Source organism: Gopherus evgoodei, chromosome 5 (genome assembly GCF_007399415.2).
Source record: "Gopherus evgoodei ecotype Sinaloan lineage chromosome 5, rGopEvg1_v1.p, whole genome shotgun sequence".
Lineage (NCBI taxonomy): Eukaryota > Metazoa > Chordata > Testudines > Testudinidae > Gopherus > Gopherus evgoodei.
Genome location: NC_044326.1, coordinates 33,522,641 through 33,542,245, shown reverse-complemented (window position 1 = coordinate 33,542,245; position 19,605 = coordinate 33,522,641). Strand labels below are relative to the sequence as shown.

At 41.9% G+C, this 19,605-nt stretch overlaps 1 protein-coding gene across 11 annotated transcripts in view; it reads right to left on the bottom strand.

The window, feature by feature from the left end:
* Nucleotides 1-19,605, bottom strand: part of SLIT2 (slit guidance ligand 2) — a 427,330-nt gene that overhangs the window by 76,887 nt on the left and 330,838 nt on the right. For all 11 annotated transcript variants that reach the window (XM_030564146.1, XM_030564137.1, XM_030564144.1 and 8 more), the window contains 5 exons: nucleotides 15,500-15,643; nucleotides 13,599-13,742; nucleotides 11,287-11,453; nucleotides 10,269-10,401; nucleotides 145-213 (listed from right to left, as the gene is read on the bottom strand). In XM_030564146.1, coding sequence (XP_030420006.1) covers nucleotides 145-213; nucleotides 10,269-10,401; nucleotides 11,287-11,453; nucleotides 13,599-13,742; nucleotides 15,500-15,643 — 657 coding nt within the window. The remainder of the gene's footprint in view (nucleotides 1-144; nucleotides 214-10,268; nucleotides 10,402-11,286; nucleotides 11,454-13,598; nucleotides 13,743-15,499; nucleotides 15,644-19,605) is intronic.

Genomic DNA, 19,605 nt, shown 5'->3' with positions numbered 1-19,605 from the left:
ATATCCCATTTATAAAACGTGCCTTGGGGCTATATTTGTTAAAAGGTTGGTTACATTTTATGTTTTGCTTGTAACTGTTTCATTAAATGGAAGAGCAGCTTTTTGATCAATTCCCCCACAAAAAGATGCTCTAAAGTTACTTACATAAGTGTTAAATGTTTGTAGTTAGAAAGTTCTTTGGGAACAAGAGTAAACTGGTTTCCATCCAAATAACTACAACAGAAAAATAAAATAATGAAGTATTATTCATCTAATTAAAAGATCAATACCTTCCAGCAAGACAATAGTTAGGAGTAAAGCAATAAATAAGGTTGAGATAGGTGCTTTAAAAGTACATGTGAATACAAAAAGTTTCAGCTTACTACTGCAGTTGCTTATAGTTTTACCTTCTTTAACATCAGGATGAGATGATGACTGGGGAGTATATGGGATCAACTGCCTAAGGGTATGCCTACACTATGGGATTATTCCAATTTTACAGAAACTGATTTTTGGAAACAGATTGTATAAAGTCGCATGCACGTGGCCACGCTAAGCACATTAATTCAGCGGTGTGCGTCCATGTACCGAGGCTAGCATCGACATCTGGAGCATTGCACTGTGGGTAGCTATCCCATAGCTATCCCATAGTTCCCGCAGTCTCCCCCACCCATTGGAATTCTGGGTTGAGATCCCAATGCCTGATAGGGCAAAAAATTTGTCACGGATGGTTAGGGGTAAATGTCATCAGTCAATTCTCCCTCCGTGAAAGCAACATCAGACAATCATTTCGCAACACTGACTTTATTGCCTCTGCAAGCAGCAATCAAAGGGGGGGGAAGGGCGGGTTTTTTACAGCAAAGTAGAGTGAACCACCATTCTGCACTTGCTCAGCCTATAGCTGAAAATGGGAATCTGTGATAAGCACTAGGATAAAAGCACAGGCAGGACTGAATCTCCATTTGTGTGTGGGCCTTTGGTTGACACTGGTAAAATACAAAATGTCCCAGGATATCTATGTTGGGGGACAGTTCTAAACAGCAGCTTAATGTTTTTATTTGCAGCAAAAAGTAGAGGCCTAAGTATATGATTGTGAGCCCTAGTAGCAAGGGGTAAGATGGGGTAGACGCGACCGCATGGTGCTGCTAACTGGGAGAGCAGCCTGAGGCAGAAGCCTCCAGCTGGCACGATATTCCAGGCAGGACTGAATCTCCACTAGACAAAACTTAAAGAAAAGAATGACTTGCAGTTATTCCCATTTTTGCCCCCGGTCGACCTCACCGAGGCCAGCCAGGAGCACCCACGGGATGATGATGACAGATACCAGTCCTACTGTACCGTCTGCCGTCCGTAAGGCAAGGCAAGGGGATGCTGCTGTATATGGCTCCAGCACCACGTCTGCCAGCAGCATCCAGTAGACATATGGTTACATTGAAAATAGGTGAGAAACAATTTTTTTCCCTTTGCTTTCACTGGGATGGGAGGGCCGGAGGGGGGGCTGAAAACATATACTCTGAACCACTTGTGACAATGTTTTTGACCCTTCAGGCTTTGGGAGCTCAGGCCAGAATTCAAATAGTTTTCAGAGAGTGTGGGAACTGTGGGATAGCTACAGTCGTCAGTCGCTCCTCCCTCCATGAGCATCCATTTGATTCTTTGGCTTTCTGGTACACTTGTCTCAGCTCCTTAAGTTTCACGCAGCACTGTGTTGAGTCCCTGTTGTGGCCTCTGTCCATCATGGCCTTGGAGATTTTTTCAAATGTTTTGGCATTTCGTCTTTTGGAATGGAGTTCTGATAGAACAGATTCATCTCCCCATACAGAGATCAGATTCAGTATCTCCCGTACGGTCCATGCTGGAGCTTTTTTTTGATTCTGGGACTGCATGGTCACCTGTGCTGACCAGCGCTCCACGCTGGGCAAACAGGAAATAAAATTTAAGTTTGCGGGGCTTTTCCTGTCTACTTGGCCAGTGCAACTGAGTTCATATTGCTGTCCAGAGTGGTCACAATGGTGCACTGTGGGATAGCTCCCGGAGGCCAATACCGCCGAATTGCGGCCACAGTAGCCCTAATTCGAAATGGCAATGCCGATTTCAGTGCTACTCCCCTCATCGGGGAGGAGTACAGAAATCGATTTTAAGAGCCCTTTATATCAAAGTAAAGGGCTTCATTGTGTGGATAAGTGCACAGTTAATTCAATTTAACGCTGCCAAATTTGAGATAAACTCGTAGTGTAGACCAGGCTTAAGAGCCAGATGTATCTTGTGAAGTAAAGAGCACATCAGGTTTATACAAGTCATTTTAATGTGGTTCACTGGATTTTATGCTACCGTAAATAGAAACAGAACTTGACAGCTACAAGCAACATTATTATCCCAATCTGGTCCTTCATAGTGGGTATAGCTACACATCAATAATACAAATCTAATGTTGGACAAAAATGGTGAATGAGTTTGCTGAGGTAGCTGCTTCTCACCCCAGCTCTAATAGTAAACCTATTAAGTCATACCTGCAATCATAGGAATACCATGACTGGCTGGAGTACCAGACTTGTTAGGCACATAAGTGATGGATCCCAAATCCTCTGAGCAGTTGTGAACACCACAGCTGGTGAAGGAAAATCAAAGACCACAAGGGGAAAACACCCTCCAAAAAGCAGGAATGGGAACATAGGAGTGCTGCAGACAGCCTGAGGCCATGGCTACACTAGAGAGTTGCAGCGCTGGTGAGGGGGTTACAGCACTGCAACTTAGGATGTGGCCACACTTGCAAAGCACGGCCAGCGTTGCAACTCCCTGGTTGCAGCGCTGGCTGTACACCCGGTTGAGCCTCGGGTGTAGGGATTCCAGCGCTGGTGATCCAGCGCTGGTCAGCATGTGGACGCCCACCAGCGCTTTTATTGACCTCCGGGGTATAAGGAGGTATCCCAGCATACCTTAGAAGCCTCTCTGGTAATCATGCACACTCCACTGCCCTGGGCTCAGCTGACCCCACCTTTAAATGCCCCAGGAATTTTAAAAATCCCCTTCCTGTTTGCTCAGCCAGGTGTGGAGTGCAATCAATCATTCAATCAATCAGCGACCATGCCTCCACGCCCCAGACGAGCCCCAGCATGGAACAATTCCGAGCTGCAGGACTTCATCAGTGTTTGGGGTGAGGAAGCTGTGCAAGGACAGCTGCGCTCCAGCCGGAGAAATTATGATACCTGTGGGCAGATATCACAGTCCTTGCTGAGAAGGGGCCATGAACGGGACGCGTTGCAGTGCAGGGTCAAAATAAAAGAGCTGAGGAGTGCTTACTGCAAAGCCCGGGAGGGAAATCGCCGCTCAGGAGCTGCCCCCACAACCTGCCGTTTTTACAAGGAGCTGGATGCCATACGTGGGTGTGACCCCACTGCCAATCCTAGGAGCACGATGGAGAGTTCAGAGCAGGGAGAAGTGGGGGAGGGTGTAGAGGAAGCCGAGAGTCAGGCTACTGGCGTGGAGGGAGACACCCCAGAGTCCCAGGAGGCATGCAGCCAGGAGCTCTTCTCAAGCCAGGAGGAGGCTAGCCAGTCGCAGCAGCTGGAAGTTGCTGGTGAGGAAGAAGCTGAGGAGCGTGCTCAGGGTAAGCAGATTTTTATGTTTTGGGAGAGAACGGTTGGGGTTATGGCTGCCTGCATGCATGCCTAAGCGTGGAATAGCCCATTGATCTGCTCTATCACGTCTCTGTAATCTGCCTCGGTAATCGCTTGAAAAGTTGCAGCCAGAGCGTGGGCAATGTGCTTTCGCAAGTTTATAGGGAGAGCCACCGTGGTCCTTGTCCTGGTCAGGCTAACTCGTCCGATCCACTGTGCAGCGAGGGGTGGGGGGACCATGGCTGCACACAGGCAAGCTGCATAGGGGCCAGGGCGGAATCCACATTGCTGTAGAAGACCCTCCCTCTCTTCCCAGGTAACACGCAGCAGTGATATATCTGACAGTAGGAAACCCTGTTGAGAATTTAGGGATAGGGCGCCAGGTTCGCAGTCCCCCCCCAGCCCCGCGGTGCATTCCGGTCTCCCCACCCCCTTCCAGCACATAGCCAGCCCCGCGGTGCGCTCCGGTCTCCCTCCCCTCCTTTCCAACAGGCAGCCAGCCCCGCGGTGCGCTCCGGTCTCCCCCACCCCTTTCCAGCAGGCAGCCAGCCCCGCGGTGCGCTCCGGTCTCCCTCCCCTCCTTTCCAACAGGCAGCCAGCCCCGCGGTGCGCTCCGGTCTCCCCCACCCCTTTCCAGCAGGCAGCCAGCCCCGCGGTGCGCTCCGGTCTCCCCCACCCCTTTCCAGCAGGCAGCCAGCCCCGCGGTGCGCTCCGGTCTCCCCCACTCCTTTCCAGCAGGCAGCCAGCCCCGCGGTGCGCTCTGGTCTCCCCCTCTCCTTTCCAGCAGGCAGCCAGCCCCGCGGTGCGCTCCCGTCTTCCCCCCTCTTTTCCAGCAGGCAGCCAGCCCCGCGGTGCGCTCCCGTCTTCCCCCCTCCTTTCCAGCAGGCAGCCAGCCCAGCTGTGCGTGCCCCCCCCCCACCAGCAGGCCAGCAGTTACGCGGACCGCCCCCCCCGCCAGCAGCTCGCCACCTTCCTGTTCACTACTGTCCCCTGTGCAGGACACCAGCTACCTCCTGTAATCAGTGCAGATAAACCCCAGTGAGCCATCAGTCAGTTCCCCCTCCCAGGTGAAGTCGGGGCAGAAACACTCACCCCATTGCTCGCCATGCCTTCGCTTCCCTGGCCTCTCTGTGTTATGTTAGGTATGTAGGAAGGATGCTACAAAAAGTCTAAAAACTCCTTCACTGTGTGATAATAAACAATGTAGCCTCTGTGTATTACATGTTTCTATCTATGTTTTTTTTAGTGACCTTGACTAATGCAGCCGGATCACCGGCTTCACGTTGCTTGCAGAACTTGAGAAAAAATCCGCGAAAATCAAAAGAAGAATTGATCAAAGCAGTTATGATTCACTATAACAGAGAAAGTAGGAAGACGCAGGAATGGAGAGAGAAAATGTATGAGTGGAGGAAAACAGAAAGCAGGAGAAAGGAATTGGCTACCAAAAAAACCTCAAAGCACCTGATAAGCCTCCTGGCTCGCCAAACTGACTCTTCCGAGTCTCTCGTAGCCATGCAGGCAGATCTGTACCGTGGTAACCCACACCCCTCCCAAAGCCTTCTTTCTTGTTCCCCAGTATTTGCACAAAACACCTTTCTCCAGCAGCCAGTTTCTTATTACCCCCAGCTGTCCCCAACACCTGTATGATCACCTACCAGCCCTGATAACTACAATTCTTACCCTGTGCACTCCTCCCCCATTACTCTGCAGCATAGTAATCCTGAAGTGCAGCAGACATTGAACAGTAATCCAAACAGGACATATTCAAACCTCTGAATGTACAGTCCACCACCCTAACCCCCCTGGCCTTTTATGTACTGTACTTTGAATAAAGGATTTTATGGCTTTTACAATACGTTTTATTATTGCAGGAAGTGGTAAATATTGTACCCCAATGTAGAAAGGAGCACAGCAAAGGCACCAAACATTACTGTTGGCTCTCAGCATCAAATTGTTCCCTTAAGGCATCCCTAATCCTTGAAGTCCTTTCCTGGGCCTCTCTAGTAGCCCTGCTCTCTGGCTGTGCAAATTCATCCTCTAGGCGTCGAACCTCGGAGGTCCATTCCTCACAGAATCTTTCACCCTTCCCTTCACAAATATTATGGAGGGTACAGCACGCAGATATAATAGCGGAGATGCTGCTTTCCCCCAAATCTAGCTTCCCATAAAGACACCTCCAGCGCCCTTTCAAACGGCCAAAAGCACACTCCACAGTCATTCTGCACCAGCTCAGCCTGTAGTTGAACCGGTCCTTGCTCCTGTCAAGCTTCCCTGTATACGGTTTCATGAGCCATGGAATTAAGAGGTAAGTGGGGTCTCCAAGGATCACAGTGGGCATTTCGACGTCCCTTACTGTGATCTTGCGGTCTGGGAAAAAAGTCCCGGCCCTCAGCCTCCTGAACAGGGCACTGTTCCGAAAGATGCGTGCATCATGCACCTTTCCAGGCCATCCTGAGTAAATGTCAGTGAAACGCCCACGGTGATCCACAAGCGCTTGCAGAACCACGGAGAAATACCCCTTGCGATTAACGTACTCTGATGCCAGGTGGGGTGGGGACAGAATAGGAATATGCGTCCCATCTATTGCCCCTCCACAGTTAGGGAAACCCATTTGTGCAAAGCCATCCACAATGTCCTGCACGTTCCCCAGAGTCACAGTTCTTCTTAGCAGGGTGCGATTAATGGCTGTGCAAACTTGCATCAGCACCATTCCAACGGTGGACTTTCCCACTCCAAACTGGTTCGCCACCGATCGGTAGCTGTCTGGAGTTGCCAGCTTCCAGATTGCAATAGCCACCCGCTTCTCCACTGGCAGGGCAGCTCTCAATCTCGTGTCCCTGAGCCGCAGGGTAGGGGCGAGCTCAGCACACAGTCCCATGAAAGTGGCTTTTCTCATCCGAAAGTTCTGCAGCCACTGCTCGTCATCCCATGCTTGCAGGACGATGTGATCCCACCACTGAGTGCTGGTTTCCTGAGCCCAAAGGCGCCGTTCCACAGTGCTAAGCACGTCTGTTACTGCCACAAGCAATTGAGTGTCTTCAGCATCAGGCGTTTCAATATCATCATCTGACTCCTCACTGTCACTTTGCAGCTGAAGGAATAGCTCCAATGCCATGCGTGATGTGCTGGCAACATTCATCAGCAAGGCCCTCAGCAGCTCAGGCTCCATTTGTAACAGAAATCTCAGAAATCGCGCTGCAGACTCACAATGCCGCCAAACTGCTCGGAATGTGCAGCAAAGCACCATGGGGCGTTGGAACAGGAAGCGGAAAGACCCGCACACTTCCTTCCCCTTCCCACAAGCCACAGTGCCAAAATGGGACGAGGTGCTCTGTGAGATAGCTGCCCACAATGCACCACTCCCAACAGCGCTGCAAGTGCTGCAAATGTGGCCACACTGCAGCGCTGGTAGCTGTCAGTGTGGCCACACTGCAGCGCTGGCCCTACACAGCTGTACGAACACAGCTGTAACTACCAGCGCTGCAAAACTGTAAGTGTAGACATGGCCTCAGTTGAGTTAGGTCAGAAGCAAAGAATCCTGATGGGACATGCACCGGTGATTCAGCTAGCTTGCCAATTAGGTTGGTTGGTGGCTGGGCCCACGTTCACACAGCTCTGATGGCTGTGAATATAAAATCTCATTCCTGTTGTCTATACCTAGTGGGTCAAACTTTGACAGCTATTGTGATTCAGCAGCTCATGTGTTACAGAGATGAACACAGACATGGATGTGTGTCTAGATGGATATTTATCTACATTTAGCTAAATAAACTTGTTAACAATTTTAATTTCTTTCACATAATAATTGAGGATCTCCCATATTTTAAGTTGCTTATAATAGAGTGGTATGCAATTATACTTTGTTTATTGCTTTACAGAGCATTAGAGATGATAAAATGTTGGAATTTTCGTTTTGGTCTGTTTGGGACTGTGGAGAAGATTTAGGAATGTGTTAGGTTTATATTATGTTAAGTATGAGCATATGGGAGGCAAAATATGTTGGTGGATGTGAAATAGTGGTTTGAAACCTAAGGACTCTGAGGGCTCACTGGGTTGCTGGGAGCCATCCCAGAATATTGGTTTGAATGTCAGCAGTGGGAGGAGAATCACTGGAGGAGGGAGAGTGGAGACTTGCTAGCTGGAACTAATTTTGGTCAGGCTGGCTGAAGTTGCCAAAAAAGGTCTCTCCAGTTTCCAGAGACTGGTCCATCAGGGATGTAGAGGTCTGGGCTGCTGAGAGGGTTGCAGTGAGACCAGATTGAGAGAATATCAGATTCCCTGGCTTATGAACAGGAAGCCAGAAGATTTTCCTGGGCTTGACAAGGACACTGGGTAGCACTTCCAGAGTTCATTCACAGATTTTTAATTGTAAATAATAAATTACAAATTTGTTAATTCAGTTTGGAGTGTAGCTGGGATGAATAGGGATCTCTGCAGTGATCTTCGAAGAACATCTACTGTACTTAGCAGAGGAAGGGATCCCTGCTCCTGGTGAGGAGAGCACAAGATAAAATTTCTACAGGAGAAACTTATTGGCCACAGGTAACTGATACCGGGCTGTAGGTGACCCAGCATTGTGACACTGACCTTCCTTCATTTCTCCTCTTACTAGCAAGCTATATGTGATGGAGGAGATTACAGGCTGGCCATATGTGGTACTTTGAGGGCCTAATGGATCTAGCTGAGGGTGCACAGCAGATTTTTTTAGTTCTTTTTTTTTGCAGCCTCTATCCAGGTATATGGTGTCTAGCCCATTTGTATTGCCTTCTTCCACATCCACAGACCTGTTGTTATTGGATTCTGCCAACTTTGATATTTACTTCTGATCAATTTTACACATATACATCAAAGATACTACATATATGGCAGGAAATTAATTTTTTAACACTATTAAGAGGTTAAAAACAAATATTTTTAAAGCTTTCTTGAAGGAGTAAGGTACTGTATATCATGATAAAATTAATGAGGTTCAAAGGAAATGTTAACAATTTATTATTTTATCTGCATAATTAAAAATAAGCTTTCACAAGTTACAAATTTTCTTCTTGGTTGCAAAAACCATTACTTGTTTGAATGAAGGAAATATTAGGACAATTACATACAGGAGATCACATCTTAAAACATGTATGCATTTTAATGAATAAGAAGAACTGATCAGGATGTAACTGCGAGCAGAAAACCAACTCCTCCGTTCTCATGTTTTAAAAAAAAAAAAAAAAATACAGTGAGCTGCATGAACACTTTGGACACTAACTTAGGTCACAAAACTGCATGTAAAGGACTTATCAGTCACAAAAGGTGTTGCAGTCCATCTCTTTACATGTATAGTTTTACAATGTCGGTCAAATTGTATCTATCAGGCAGCAACTTTGTTTAATTAAGGTACTTATTAAAAACACTGATAGCATAGGTGATCATTTTCTTTACTAGAATGTCAGTAAAAAATCTCACTAGTTTCTCTTTGGGAATGACAGATGTATGTGTTATGGTATCCTGTTTTTACCATCAAACTACTGATAGATGTTTTAGAAACTTCTGAATAATTGTAGTTGGAAAACAAGGAAGCTATTAAAGTGTTAAAGTGCACACTTAAGATGCCTTCCACAGAAAATATTTACATTAATGATTTTTAATGTTAAACAGAGTGGACGGAAGATACTTCAAAGCCTTCCTGTGTGTTTAATTATTAACTGCAACTATTTGTAATAAGAGGAGATGATGAAATATTAAAAGGTATTAATTATTGTTGAGTTTTTCTGGATGTTTCTTTAAATCTCAAAACGTATAAGATGAAGTTTCAAAGAAGTCATAACACATTTTCTAAATTTGTTTCTGAAATGTTGCATTCTTTTGTGTATAAGATTTGGGTTGCCTCAAAGTCTTTGAAGTGCATATGCATAAATCATTGGCACTTTCAAAACTGAGTAGCAGGCTATCTGCAAAACCAATCTGCACCCACAAATTATACCTATGAATAGAATTACCAATTCCCTGGGAATCTAAAGACTTGAAGTTGGAAAATAAATACCCAAGATCGTAGGTACAATTTTAGAAGACATTTCTGAAAATCTGCTTTACAATATTCACAAAAGAATCTTTACCATTTTTCCAATAAACAAGCCTCCACTGGAGAACTGATTGAAATTCATTTATTAAAAATTATTCTTTTCCTTAAATATGTCACTAAAAATTCCTTAGACCATTAAAACAATTAGAATTTTAAATAGCTAATTGTCTTGATGCTATTTATGTTATTTACTTTCTGCATTTCTTCTATGTTGGACAATGAAAAGTCAATGTCACATTCTCTCTGTAAGCAAAAAAATGTACCCTAACTAAATGTGCACTCAACAGATCTCTAGCTACTATATTAAGAAAAACTTAGCTAATCATAAGAATGCTAGAATTTCTAGGAATACTAGAATAATTCATAATTATATGGGCCTTTTTACCATTATAAACAGGACTTTCTTGTTATTTAATTATTATTATTAAGATTTCCTTGGTTGATTTACAGGTCTTAGTATCTAACAAGTGATAAAGTCTCAAACTCCAGCTGATTGATAAATGTCATTTCTTCATTTTGCCCACTTACTCTGCCTCTCATTCTTGAATCAGACAATATGACTCTGAACTTGGCATTTAAGAAAAGGAAGAACTTGTGCTACTTACAGTTCAGTTACATCTTTTGGGATGCCTTTGGGCAAAACCTTAAGACCTTTGTTGCTGCAGCGAACCACAGTATCTAAGCAAGTACATTCTGCGGGACAGCGAGACAATGGAGAACAACTGTTGTCATCATTCCCTGGTTAGTGAAAGAAACAGATAAATAAAGCTTTGCTCTGCAGAGAGCACTTAAGAATTGGCAAGAATTGAACATACAGTACTTAATTCCACTTAAGAGACATGAAGGTTCTGTACTGCACTAGTTCTATGGATGGAAATAATTAAGTTATCACTTTTAACTTCATTTCAAATGATGATATTTATTTAGTATAACACTGTTCTAGTATCTATGAGTCATATTCTTTAGAAAAAGCCTGATTAAAGTAAGGTCACAATTCCTAAACACGATATGATAAAGTAATATATACATTGATTTCTAAAAAAATTACAATAATTTAAAGTAAATAAAGATAGCATATTATTTATTAGGGAAAAGTTAAACATTTGAGTATCAGCAAACACACCATTAACCTTGGAATTAGAAGGATTGGGATGTAAGAGAGGCGTGTAGCAGATTTTTCAAATATTTGCAGAGAAATATAAAAAAATCAATAAGCAAGAGGCAGACTGAGCAATAGTAATATAATATTTGAATATTTAGCCTGAAAGAAAGTATTGAATTCAGGTGTCAGTGTTTGAAAATATTTTCATTTGTACAACTGTTGTTGGTCCAATTATCTCAATCTCCACTTTACCTCAAAATCCCAATTTACAGTACTGCACTGTTATTTTCAACAGGCTTGTTGACCAATGTATCTGAACAGTTGCATGCTTTTTAATTATCTCAAATTGTGTGTGTTCTGCTTCTAGAAAAGACATGATTATACAGGAGTTAAATTTGGATCACAGTGAACATTTATGAAATTAAAAACAGAGTGCCTGTAATATGGACCACCTAATCTATGGCATGTTATATGTATGAGAGCTGGAGAACTACATTACTTTGACAATATGTATTTCTTACCATCATCACAAGTAAAATCTTGAATTGCCACATCCTGGATGGGAATCTCTTTTAGGAAGTAGGGTTTCTGACAGCGAGGGTTTCCAGTTACAATGCGTTTCTTCCTCAGCCAATCTCCCAGCCACGCCAGGTGGCAGTTACAGTTGAAAGGATTGGCCAGCAGGTTTCTGAGACCACATGCAAACAATACATAATTTAGTTTCAATGATGTAATTTTGTTTTCATTTTAAAAAATTCAATGTGTGTTTTCAAGAAGTTAAACCTAAATGAAATGCCTCAAACAATTCCATATGCAAACCAAAGCTGAGAGCAGCAATTTAGAATTTGTGCAGTGAATCCTGATATAGTTCACTTAGAAATAATTTAAACCTGTCAGAGATCTGACTTGCTGTCAAAACTACGCTGCACTGATAAAGCAGTAACTTAATATAGAGATGAAGGCTGATCACTTTATATTATTAGCTTTAACCTGATAACAGCTATTTCATTAATTTGTCATCTCAAGATTTCCATCTTTTATTTGCTCCAGAGAATAAGTTTCTCATCTAAACTGACAGCTAAGTTGATTACATGCCAGTTATAAAAATGAATTTACTTCTACAAGTCTGAGTACTTTTAGCATCTCCTCACTTCACCACAAACCTATTGACAATTCCATTATTTAGAAACATGTCATCTTTAATATGCACAAATTAGTTACTAGCTGTAAAGCGTCTCATTTTATGTGGAAAGAGGATTAAGTACTTTACTGAGCGATGCTTCCCAAAGTAATTACTTCTTTGGTAACCTGACTTCCTTAAACAGGCACTGTTTTTTCTTCTCTTCTCCCCCCTTTTCCTTCTTTTCTTCCCACTGAATTAAAAAAAGATTTGAAGGCAGACAACCCTTTGAAAATGTATTATTTCTAATACAACCATTTATTTTCACAGAAAATTGGACTGTAGATTAACGCTCCATCGTACAGCAAGTCTGAATTAAGTTCCAAGGTAGGATTTAGACTATACATGAACTGCAGTTTCACAAAGTTGAACACCATAGTGTGAAGAATGCCAATGGCCATGGGAGCCATGTCATAATAGAGCTTCCACAACTGGTCCAACCACTGGAACTTGGCAGTCATGGCGAACTACTTCTTGTAAAAACCCTGGTGCAAACAAAGGAACACAGGAACTGGAAGGGATCTTCTGGGTCATTGAGTCGAGTCCTCTGCTATTGCAGGCAATCCTATCATATAGTTTCATCCACAAATGTATCAAGCTCCATCTTAAAACTAGTTAGCTTGCCCCCTCTACTCCTTTTAGAAGGCTGCTCCAGAACCTCACTCGTCTCATGGTTAGAAACCTTCTTATAATCCTCAGTCTATATTTGTTCATGCCCCTTTATACACATTTTACCCTACTGTTTACCCCCCCACTCCTGTGCCCCTCTAAATATTTATGGAGAGCCATCATATCCTCTCAGTTAGCCTTTGTTTTGCAAGGCAAAACAAGCCAAGGTCTTTTAGTCTCCACTCACATGAGAGGTCCTGCATTCCCCTGATCGTTGTAGTAGGCCTCCTCTGCATCTGTTCCCGTCTGAATCCATCTTTCTTGAATATGGGTGACCAGAATTGTACATGGTATTCAAGATGAGGTCTTACCAGTGCCTTATGCAATGGCATTAATATTTCCTAACTCTACTGGAAATGCATATAAGGATCACATTTGCTGCTGCTGCTACTTTTCTAAACAGAAACATCGCACTCATGGCTTATATTCTTCCTGTGATTGACTAATACAGCCAGATCTTTCTCTTTCTCTGTTGTTTCCAACTGATTAACAGTTTATAGCAGAAATTCTTGTTATTAGTTTCTAAGTGCAAGCCACTGCACTTCATATTATTAAATTTCAATCTACTTCTATTACTCTAGTCCTCTAAGTCATCCAATTCTTCCTGTATAATATTCTGATCCTCCTCTGTATTGACAATGCCTCTAAACTTTGTGTCATCCGCATATTTCATTAGCACTCTTCTACTTTTTGTGCCAAGGCCATTAATGAAAAGTATTAAATAATATCAGTCCCAATAAAGAAACTACTGTCTGTGTCAAGGAACACATCAGTAAGTGTTTAAGGACAATGCTTGTATTTACATTTGAATATGTGCTTCAGGATGTCCCAGGACACAGACTTTCTGCAACTCTGACTGTTGTATTTTTTTAGTGGAATATTAATGTACACTGCAAGATTATGCAGAGAAAATAGAAATAGAAATGTTATAAACACGTGAGTGGTTGCAAGTCCTGGATAATCTAAAAATATAATGTAACTTACAATGTAGAGAGTGAATGGAGAGTATCAAAGGCACCTGGAGCAACTGTTGTAATTTGGTTGTCATATAAGGAGAGCAAACGGACAGAACTCAGTCCTGTGAAACTATCATTGCCTATACAGCTTATGCGATTGCTCCTTAGCATCCTGAAAAAAAAAGGATTAACATTTATTACTTTAGGGAAGGTCCAATAGAAGGATTTTATCTAAACATCTTTCTATGTTTTATTACATTTAGATACCATTTATTAAATTTAATCATATACTACATCTAATGTATGAAGATTTTCTTGCACATTAAGCATTTTGTATTCAATATCGTTAAATATTACAAAAAATGAAGTATAATTAGATCATATATATATAGTATTATTGCAGAGCAACAGAAAAACTAAACTGAGGCATATTTTTGAAGACATCATTTATTATAATGAAAACTCACTATAATTTTAGTGTTTTAGCTATGTGAATATTGTAAAGTTACTGAAACTCGTGAAGATACCAGTTGAGAACTGTGAGCTCTCAGTTGAGAGCTCTTTCTCTTTGCTTTTAGACAACCGCTTCTACAAATTAAACATTTACATAGTGATTTGTTATAATTTTTATATATTCTGATGACATTTCACAGTCCATATTTCTGTTCATTAACATATGTAAACTAAATTGCAGAAACCACTCTTAACTTGCTCAACAAATCTCAATTAACAGAAACCAGTGTGATTCTGACACAGTGATCCCAAAGCTGTGGGGTACGCTCCCAAGGGGGGCATGGAGTAATATCCGGGAGGCACAGAGGAGCCTGGGCAACCTCATAGATGAAGAAAGAGAGGGAGTGCCACCCAGCCCCACTCTGCCTTCAGCTCTGCTCTGGTCCTGCTCCTGGCCCCAGCCCTGGCTCCATGTCCCAGGGGTGATGGGGAGACAAATTCTATTACTAGGAAGGGGAGTGCAAGTGAAAAAGTTTTGGCACCGCTGTTCTAACAACAAGTAGAAAGTTTAGAATCTTAAAAACAAAAACAACGTTCCTAAAAATAGATTTTATAGGATCAATGCAGTTTCAAGTTTTGCTATTCTTGTGCTTGTTTGCCAATAAACCCTAGAATAATTTTTCCTACTAGATCCATAAGAACAGCAACTAACAATTCAAGAGTCTGAAATAAAAATAAAGCTAATTTATTTAAAATCCTAGGTATAATGTATCCAAAAATATCTGCATCCTTCTTTACTGCAGAGCCCAGAAGACCTCAGCTGTTGGCTCCACAGAGGGCTGAGCCGTTGATTAGAAAGTTTAGTGTGCAAGAGAAGCCCCAGAACAAAAACACAGTTCTGTGGCCGAGAGTTGAGGAGTTACCCAGGAAGCAGACAAGATTAGGTAAGAATGTAATAATAACTTCAAGCTAGAGCCCACTGATTCATCATCTTTGGCTAACTGACATTAAATCGTTCAGGAAAGACCCTCATCCCACATTTCAGCATCCACTGAATCTATCTTCTTCCTCTGGTGTAATTCCCAATAACAATTAGCATGGACAGAATAAAAAATTCTGTTCTAAGGATGTGGCAGTGCAGAATGTATAATTTCCATGGCTACAGAGGAGATGGTTATTTCCATCTACTCACAGAATCAGGAGCAGCCTCAGCTGCTGCATAGTTTAGTAGGCATGTACAGTTTTTGTAGACAAGTAGACACAGAAATGAATTTCAACTAGATCAGGCCCAAAGTTAATGATTTCACACTCTGAGTGGAAAAGCTTAGTGTAAAATGGAAGTAAGAGCTAGGATATGCTTCCATGTCCCATAGTTTTTTCTTCAAAATGAAAGTTACACAAAACGTAGGAATTTACTTCAAGTCTAAGAGATCTGGCACAGAACGGGAAGAAAGACACCCAGTTAGTTAGACTTACAAGGTTTTGAGACTTTCGAGTCCTTTAAACATCTTGTGTCGAATAGTCTCCAAACGGTTACTGGTGAGCAACAGTTCATTCACACCAGATGCGCCTTCAAATGCTCCTTCTTCAATATCTGTGATCTTGTTATTGCTCAGATTTCTATTTTACATTCATGAAAAATAATTAAAGAAAAAAAGTCTGTTTTTAGTCTTAGGCTAATTAACTGTTAAAAAAACACTGCAGACTACAGTAGCTTTAGGTTACTTTAAGTAGTTACTATGTAAAACTGGAGAATAAATTCAGAGAGTAAAATATCCAGTATAGAGATTTTAATCCTGCAAAGCAAATTTCAGTACAACCTTAACAACAGAGACTGGGATTTTCAAAGGAAGTTGGGTTTTTATCTCCCACTGAAAGAATCTCAAGGTTGCTACCAATGCCTGCATAATACAAGAAAAAGTTTTCATCAAAATTTCTAAAGATACTCAATTAAAATGCATAGTGTTTTAATGTTTTCATTCCTTGCAGTGTTTTGAATCCAATCAGCAATGTAATGTTGGTGTCTGAGAAACAAAACTCAAACTAACTAGTTTAGTTTCAGTTTCTAAACTGAGATACAAGTAAATAAGTAGCACAAATGATGAAAAGTAAACAAAATATTCATGATCTGTACTATAATATTACTAATTTTTAAACCAACAAGAGGTATGGTTTATGTCTCTACCTCTTGAGGAGAGCAGTTTTTTTTGTCAAAGTGTTGAAATTGGACTCAAAATGAGTAGACGTGGCTTCCTATTTTGAAAAAGTATCTTATTTCAATATTTACACATTGCTTTAAAGATTTTAGTGATATATCTCTAATATTTTATTTTGCTTTCTTCAAATAGCCCTATGCCTATTTTACTTACATTTTAGGTTAAACAACAACAAATATGTATTTAAGCACAGTGTGATGTTATAATACAGTAATGACTTTTTACATTATCAAAACAACATATTTCATTAAGTGATTCTAAAGTCATTTCTTTTACATGCTGGTATCTATGATATTTGGAAGAAAAACAAACAATTTGATGGGTTTTGGAACATTGCTTTTATTTATTCAATTTAAGAAAACATATTAATTATTCATTACATCTAAAATACATAGTTATGCCAGAATGAATCTGTATCAGTATCTGACAAATGTAAACCAGAAGGTTGTTGCTTCAGCTGAGTTTTGACTACTTAGTTCTTGCATAATATTAGTTTCAAATATACCTTTCCCTTGATGAAGGATATGATTTGGTCTATGTGGTTAAAGTACAGGTCTGGGAACCAAGAACTCTTGATCTCTAATCCCAGATTCACAGATGACTTGATGTGTGGTCCAGGACAACCTCCTTAGTTTCTTATTATCTGACTTTCTCCACATGTAAAGTGTGAATATTACTGTACTATTTACGTATTGTTTAAGGATTAGTTAACGTTTGTAAAACTCATCAGTGAGGCAAAGTGAGAGAGAGAGAGAGAATGTTATTAATACTGACAGAACATCAACTCGATTAAATATTTAGGCCCTATTCCTCCAGTGTGCTGACCTATGACCTTTCCCCTGCTTCCACTGCATTTGTTGCTTGCAAAAATAATGATATTATCAGGGTATATGACTGATCTTGATGAGTTACTCATTAGTCTGAAACAGGCAAGGGGACAAGTAGGTGAACACAAGTAATTGGATTGTCAGGCTGGCTATATTAACAATTTGATATATAGAAATTGTTAGGAAATTGAGAAAGGATTGACGTGGCTGGTTAGTTTTAATGATTAGGATTAATTATGGAAACCCAGAATGCCACTGACAGAATAGGCACAGGCATTGCCCTTAGGATAATTGGGATATCAGACCAAATATGGTTATGTATCCATGACATCTAGATAATGTGGGGTAGAAGGCACAATGCCTAGTTTTCTTTTCTCAGGTTCTCTTGGGCTCTGAACCGGTGTCAACTGGATCTGTGGCCTTCTGAGGTTCTTCACTTGCTAATTTTCATCTATTTTTCTTCTTCATCATCTCTTATAGTGTAAATATTAAATGTGTTTATTATCCTGACACTATTGGTTACACAGGCTGTTTGGTTGGATAAGTTTATGCTGTGATGGTTGTACCAGGCCTTTTGAGGCCCCCTGCTGGAGACCTTGTGGTCCCACCACACCTGGCCCCAGGAAAAGGGCAGTGGAGGTGGGTCCTCTAGGCCTGCTTAGAGAGGCTGCATAGAAGCAGCCAATCAGAGCCAAGAAGGCTCAGAGAAAAAGAGCTACAGGGCCTGAGAGGGTCAGTTACTGGCCAGGACCTGAGTGGCAAGGAAGGGTGCTCTTTTCTGGCCCCAGGAGCTTGAGAGAGAACCAGAAACTGAGTTCTGGCAGCATTTTGCTTTCTGCAAGGAGAGAGAGGACCTGAGAACTGTAACCCTAAGGTAACGGGTGAAAGGAAAGAGATCCAGTGGGAAGAAACCCAGGGAAAACACTAGCAGCTAACAGAATTAAAGGGAGTATTGTGTGACTGCTGTTCATAGGGTCCCTGTGTTGGGACCCAGAGTAGTGGGAGGGCCAGGTTTCCCCACTGGCCCCTGGGGAAGTGGCCCAAGCCCCAAGAAGGGAATAAGGCTTGTTTAGAAGCCCAAGCAAAGGGCTGGAATTTAAAGAGTTCAGGGATGGGACTGAAGACCCTGGAAAGGGCAGACAGACCATCTGTTGTTGGTTACCCACCAGAAAGGGATTGAATTTGAGAGAGGACTTGGCTGGAGAGATGGGGCAGGGAGAACTGGTGAAGACAGAGTCTCCAGGGAGAAAGCACTGGAGGCAGTACTTTATAACAGAGAAGGGGACCAGGAAGGACTTAAAAGTTAGCCCAGAAGGGACTGAGAATTGAGCCCAGAGGCAGGACTGAAGACACTAACAAAGGCACAGCATAGTTCCTGTTGGACCTTTGTTACCCAGGAAGGGGTTCATTCATGCATATTGGTTGTGTGTGACTCAGCTGAAGAGTTGAGCCACTGATGACCTGCCTAGCAAGTTCAACAACCTATAGTGGGTACCAGGAACAGAAAAGATTGCAGTGCCAACAGGAGGCACTGCTCAGAGATGAGTGCTCCATCACAGTAATGTTTATAGGTAACATACTTATTTGGTTTCTTTGTAAAGTTATAATTGAATCTATATCATTTTACTGCCAATCATTTCAATCCCAGAGAGAAAGGGGATTTCTTAGGAAATCTCACGGGTAGCCCATTTTGGTAAAGAACCTGTGATTGATTATAAATAATAAACATTGTATGATAAATCAGTTGTGTTCTTATTTGTAAGGGTTACAAGTTACATCTATACAGGCAAACCCCTGAGCTTGGGCAAAGCCCCATGCAGGCACAGGGATCCTCTGACTACATGGCTGACATTGCAGATTCAGGGTTTTTTATTAAACATAATTAACTTATCTGCACCTTATTCAGTTAGCTGCAGTACTTTTTAACATGTGAGATTTGTATTTGAAACTTACAGAACAGTATTAATAGCAATGCTAACTTTATGTTACATTTTTCTGTTTACTCTAGCCTCTTCTTAATGGTCCCAAATTCAAAGCCACTCTGGGTTAAATTAGATAGCCACATTAAGATATTGATTAAAATTCTCCATTTTGTTGCCTCAAAACACTTGATCCTGGAAATCAATATTTAAATTTAGATCACCTGAATCCTTTGCTGCATTCCGTTTCACAGCATGAAAAACATAAAATCATTTAATGTATATTCTTTCATGTATGTTTTCTTGAGTATGAGACACTATCACTTTTGCTAACTTTGCATATTTGATTTCTTTAAAGAAATGTAGTGCTTGTGAAAAGGGCTAGATTGGCAGCCTTGTAGAATGAAGACCTGTTTATCCACAGGATAGGAACAGCAGAGAAAATAGCAGTGCCAACATCCCTACACTGGCTAAACAACAGGTATGTCTACACTGCAGTAGAGATGTGATTGCAGTACTTGTAGACATGCCCGAACTAGATTTAATCTAGCAAGGTGGAGGACCAACAGCATGAAGCCACAACAGCACAGACTCCAACATAGGCTGGACCAGCGCTCCTG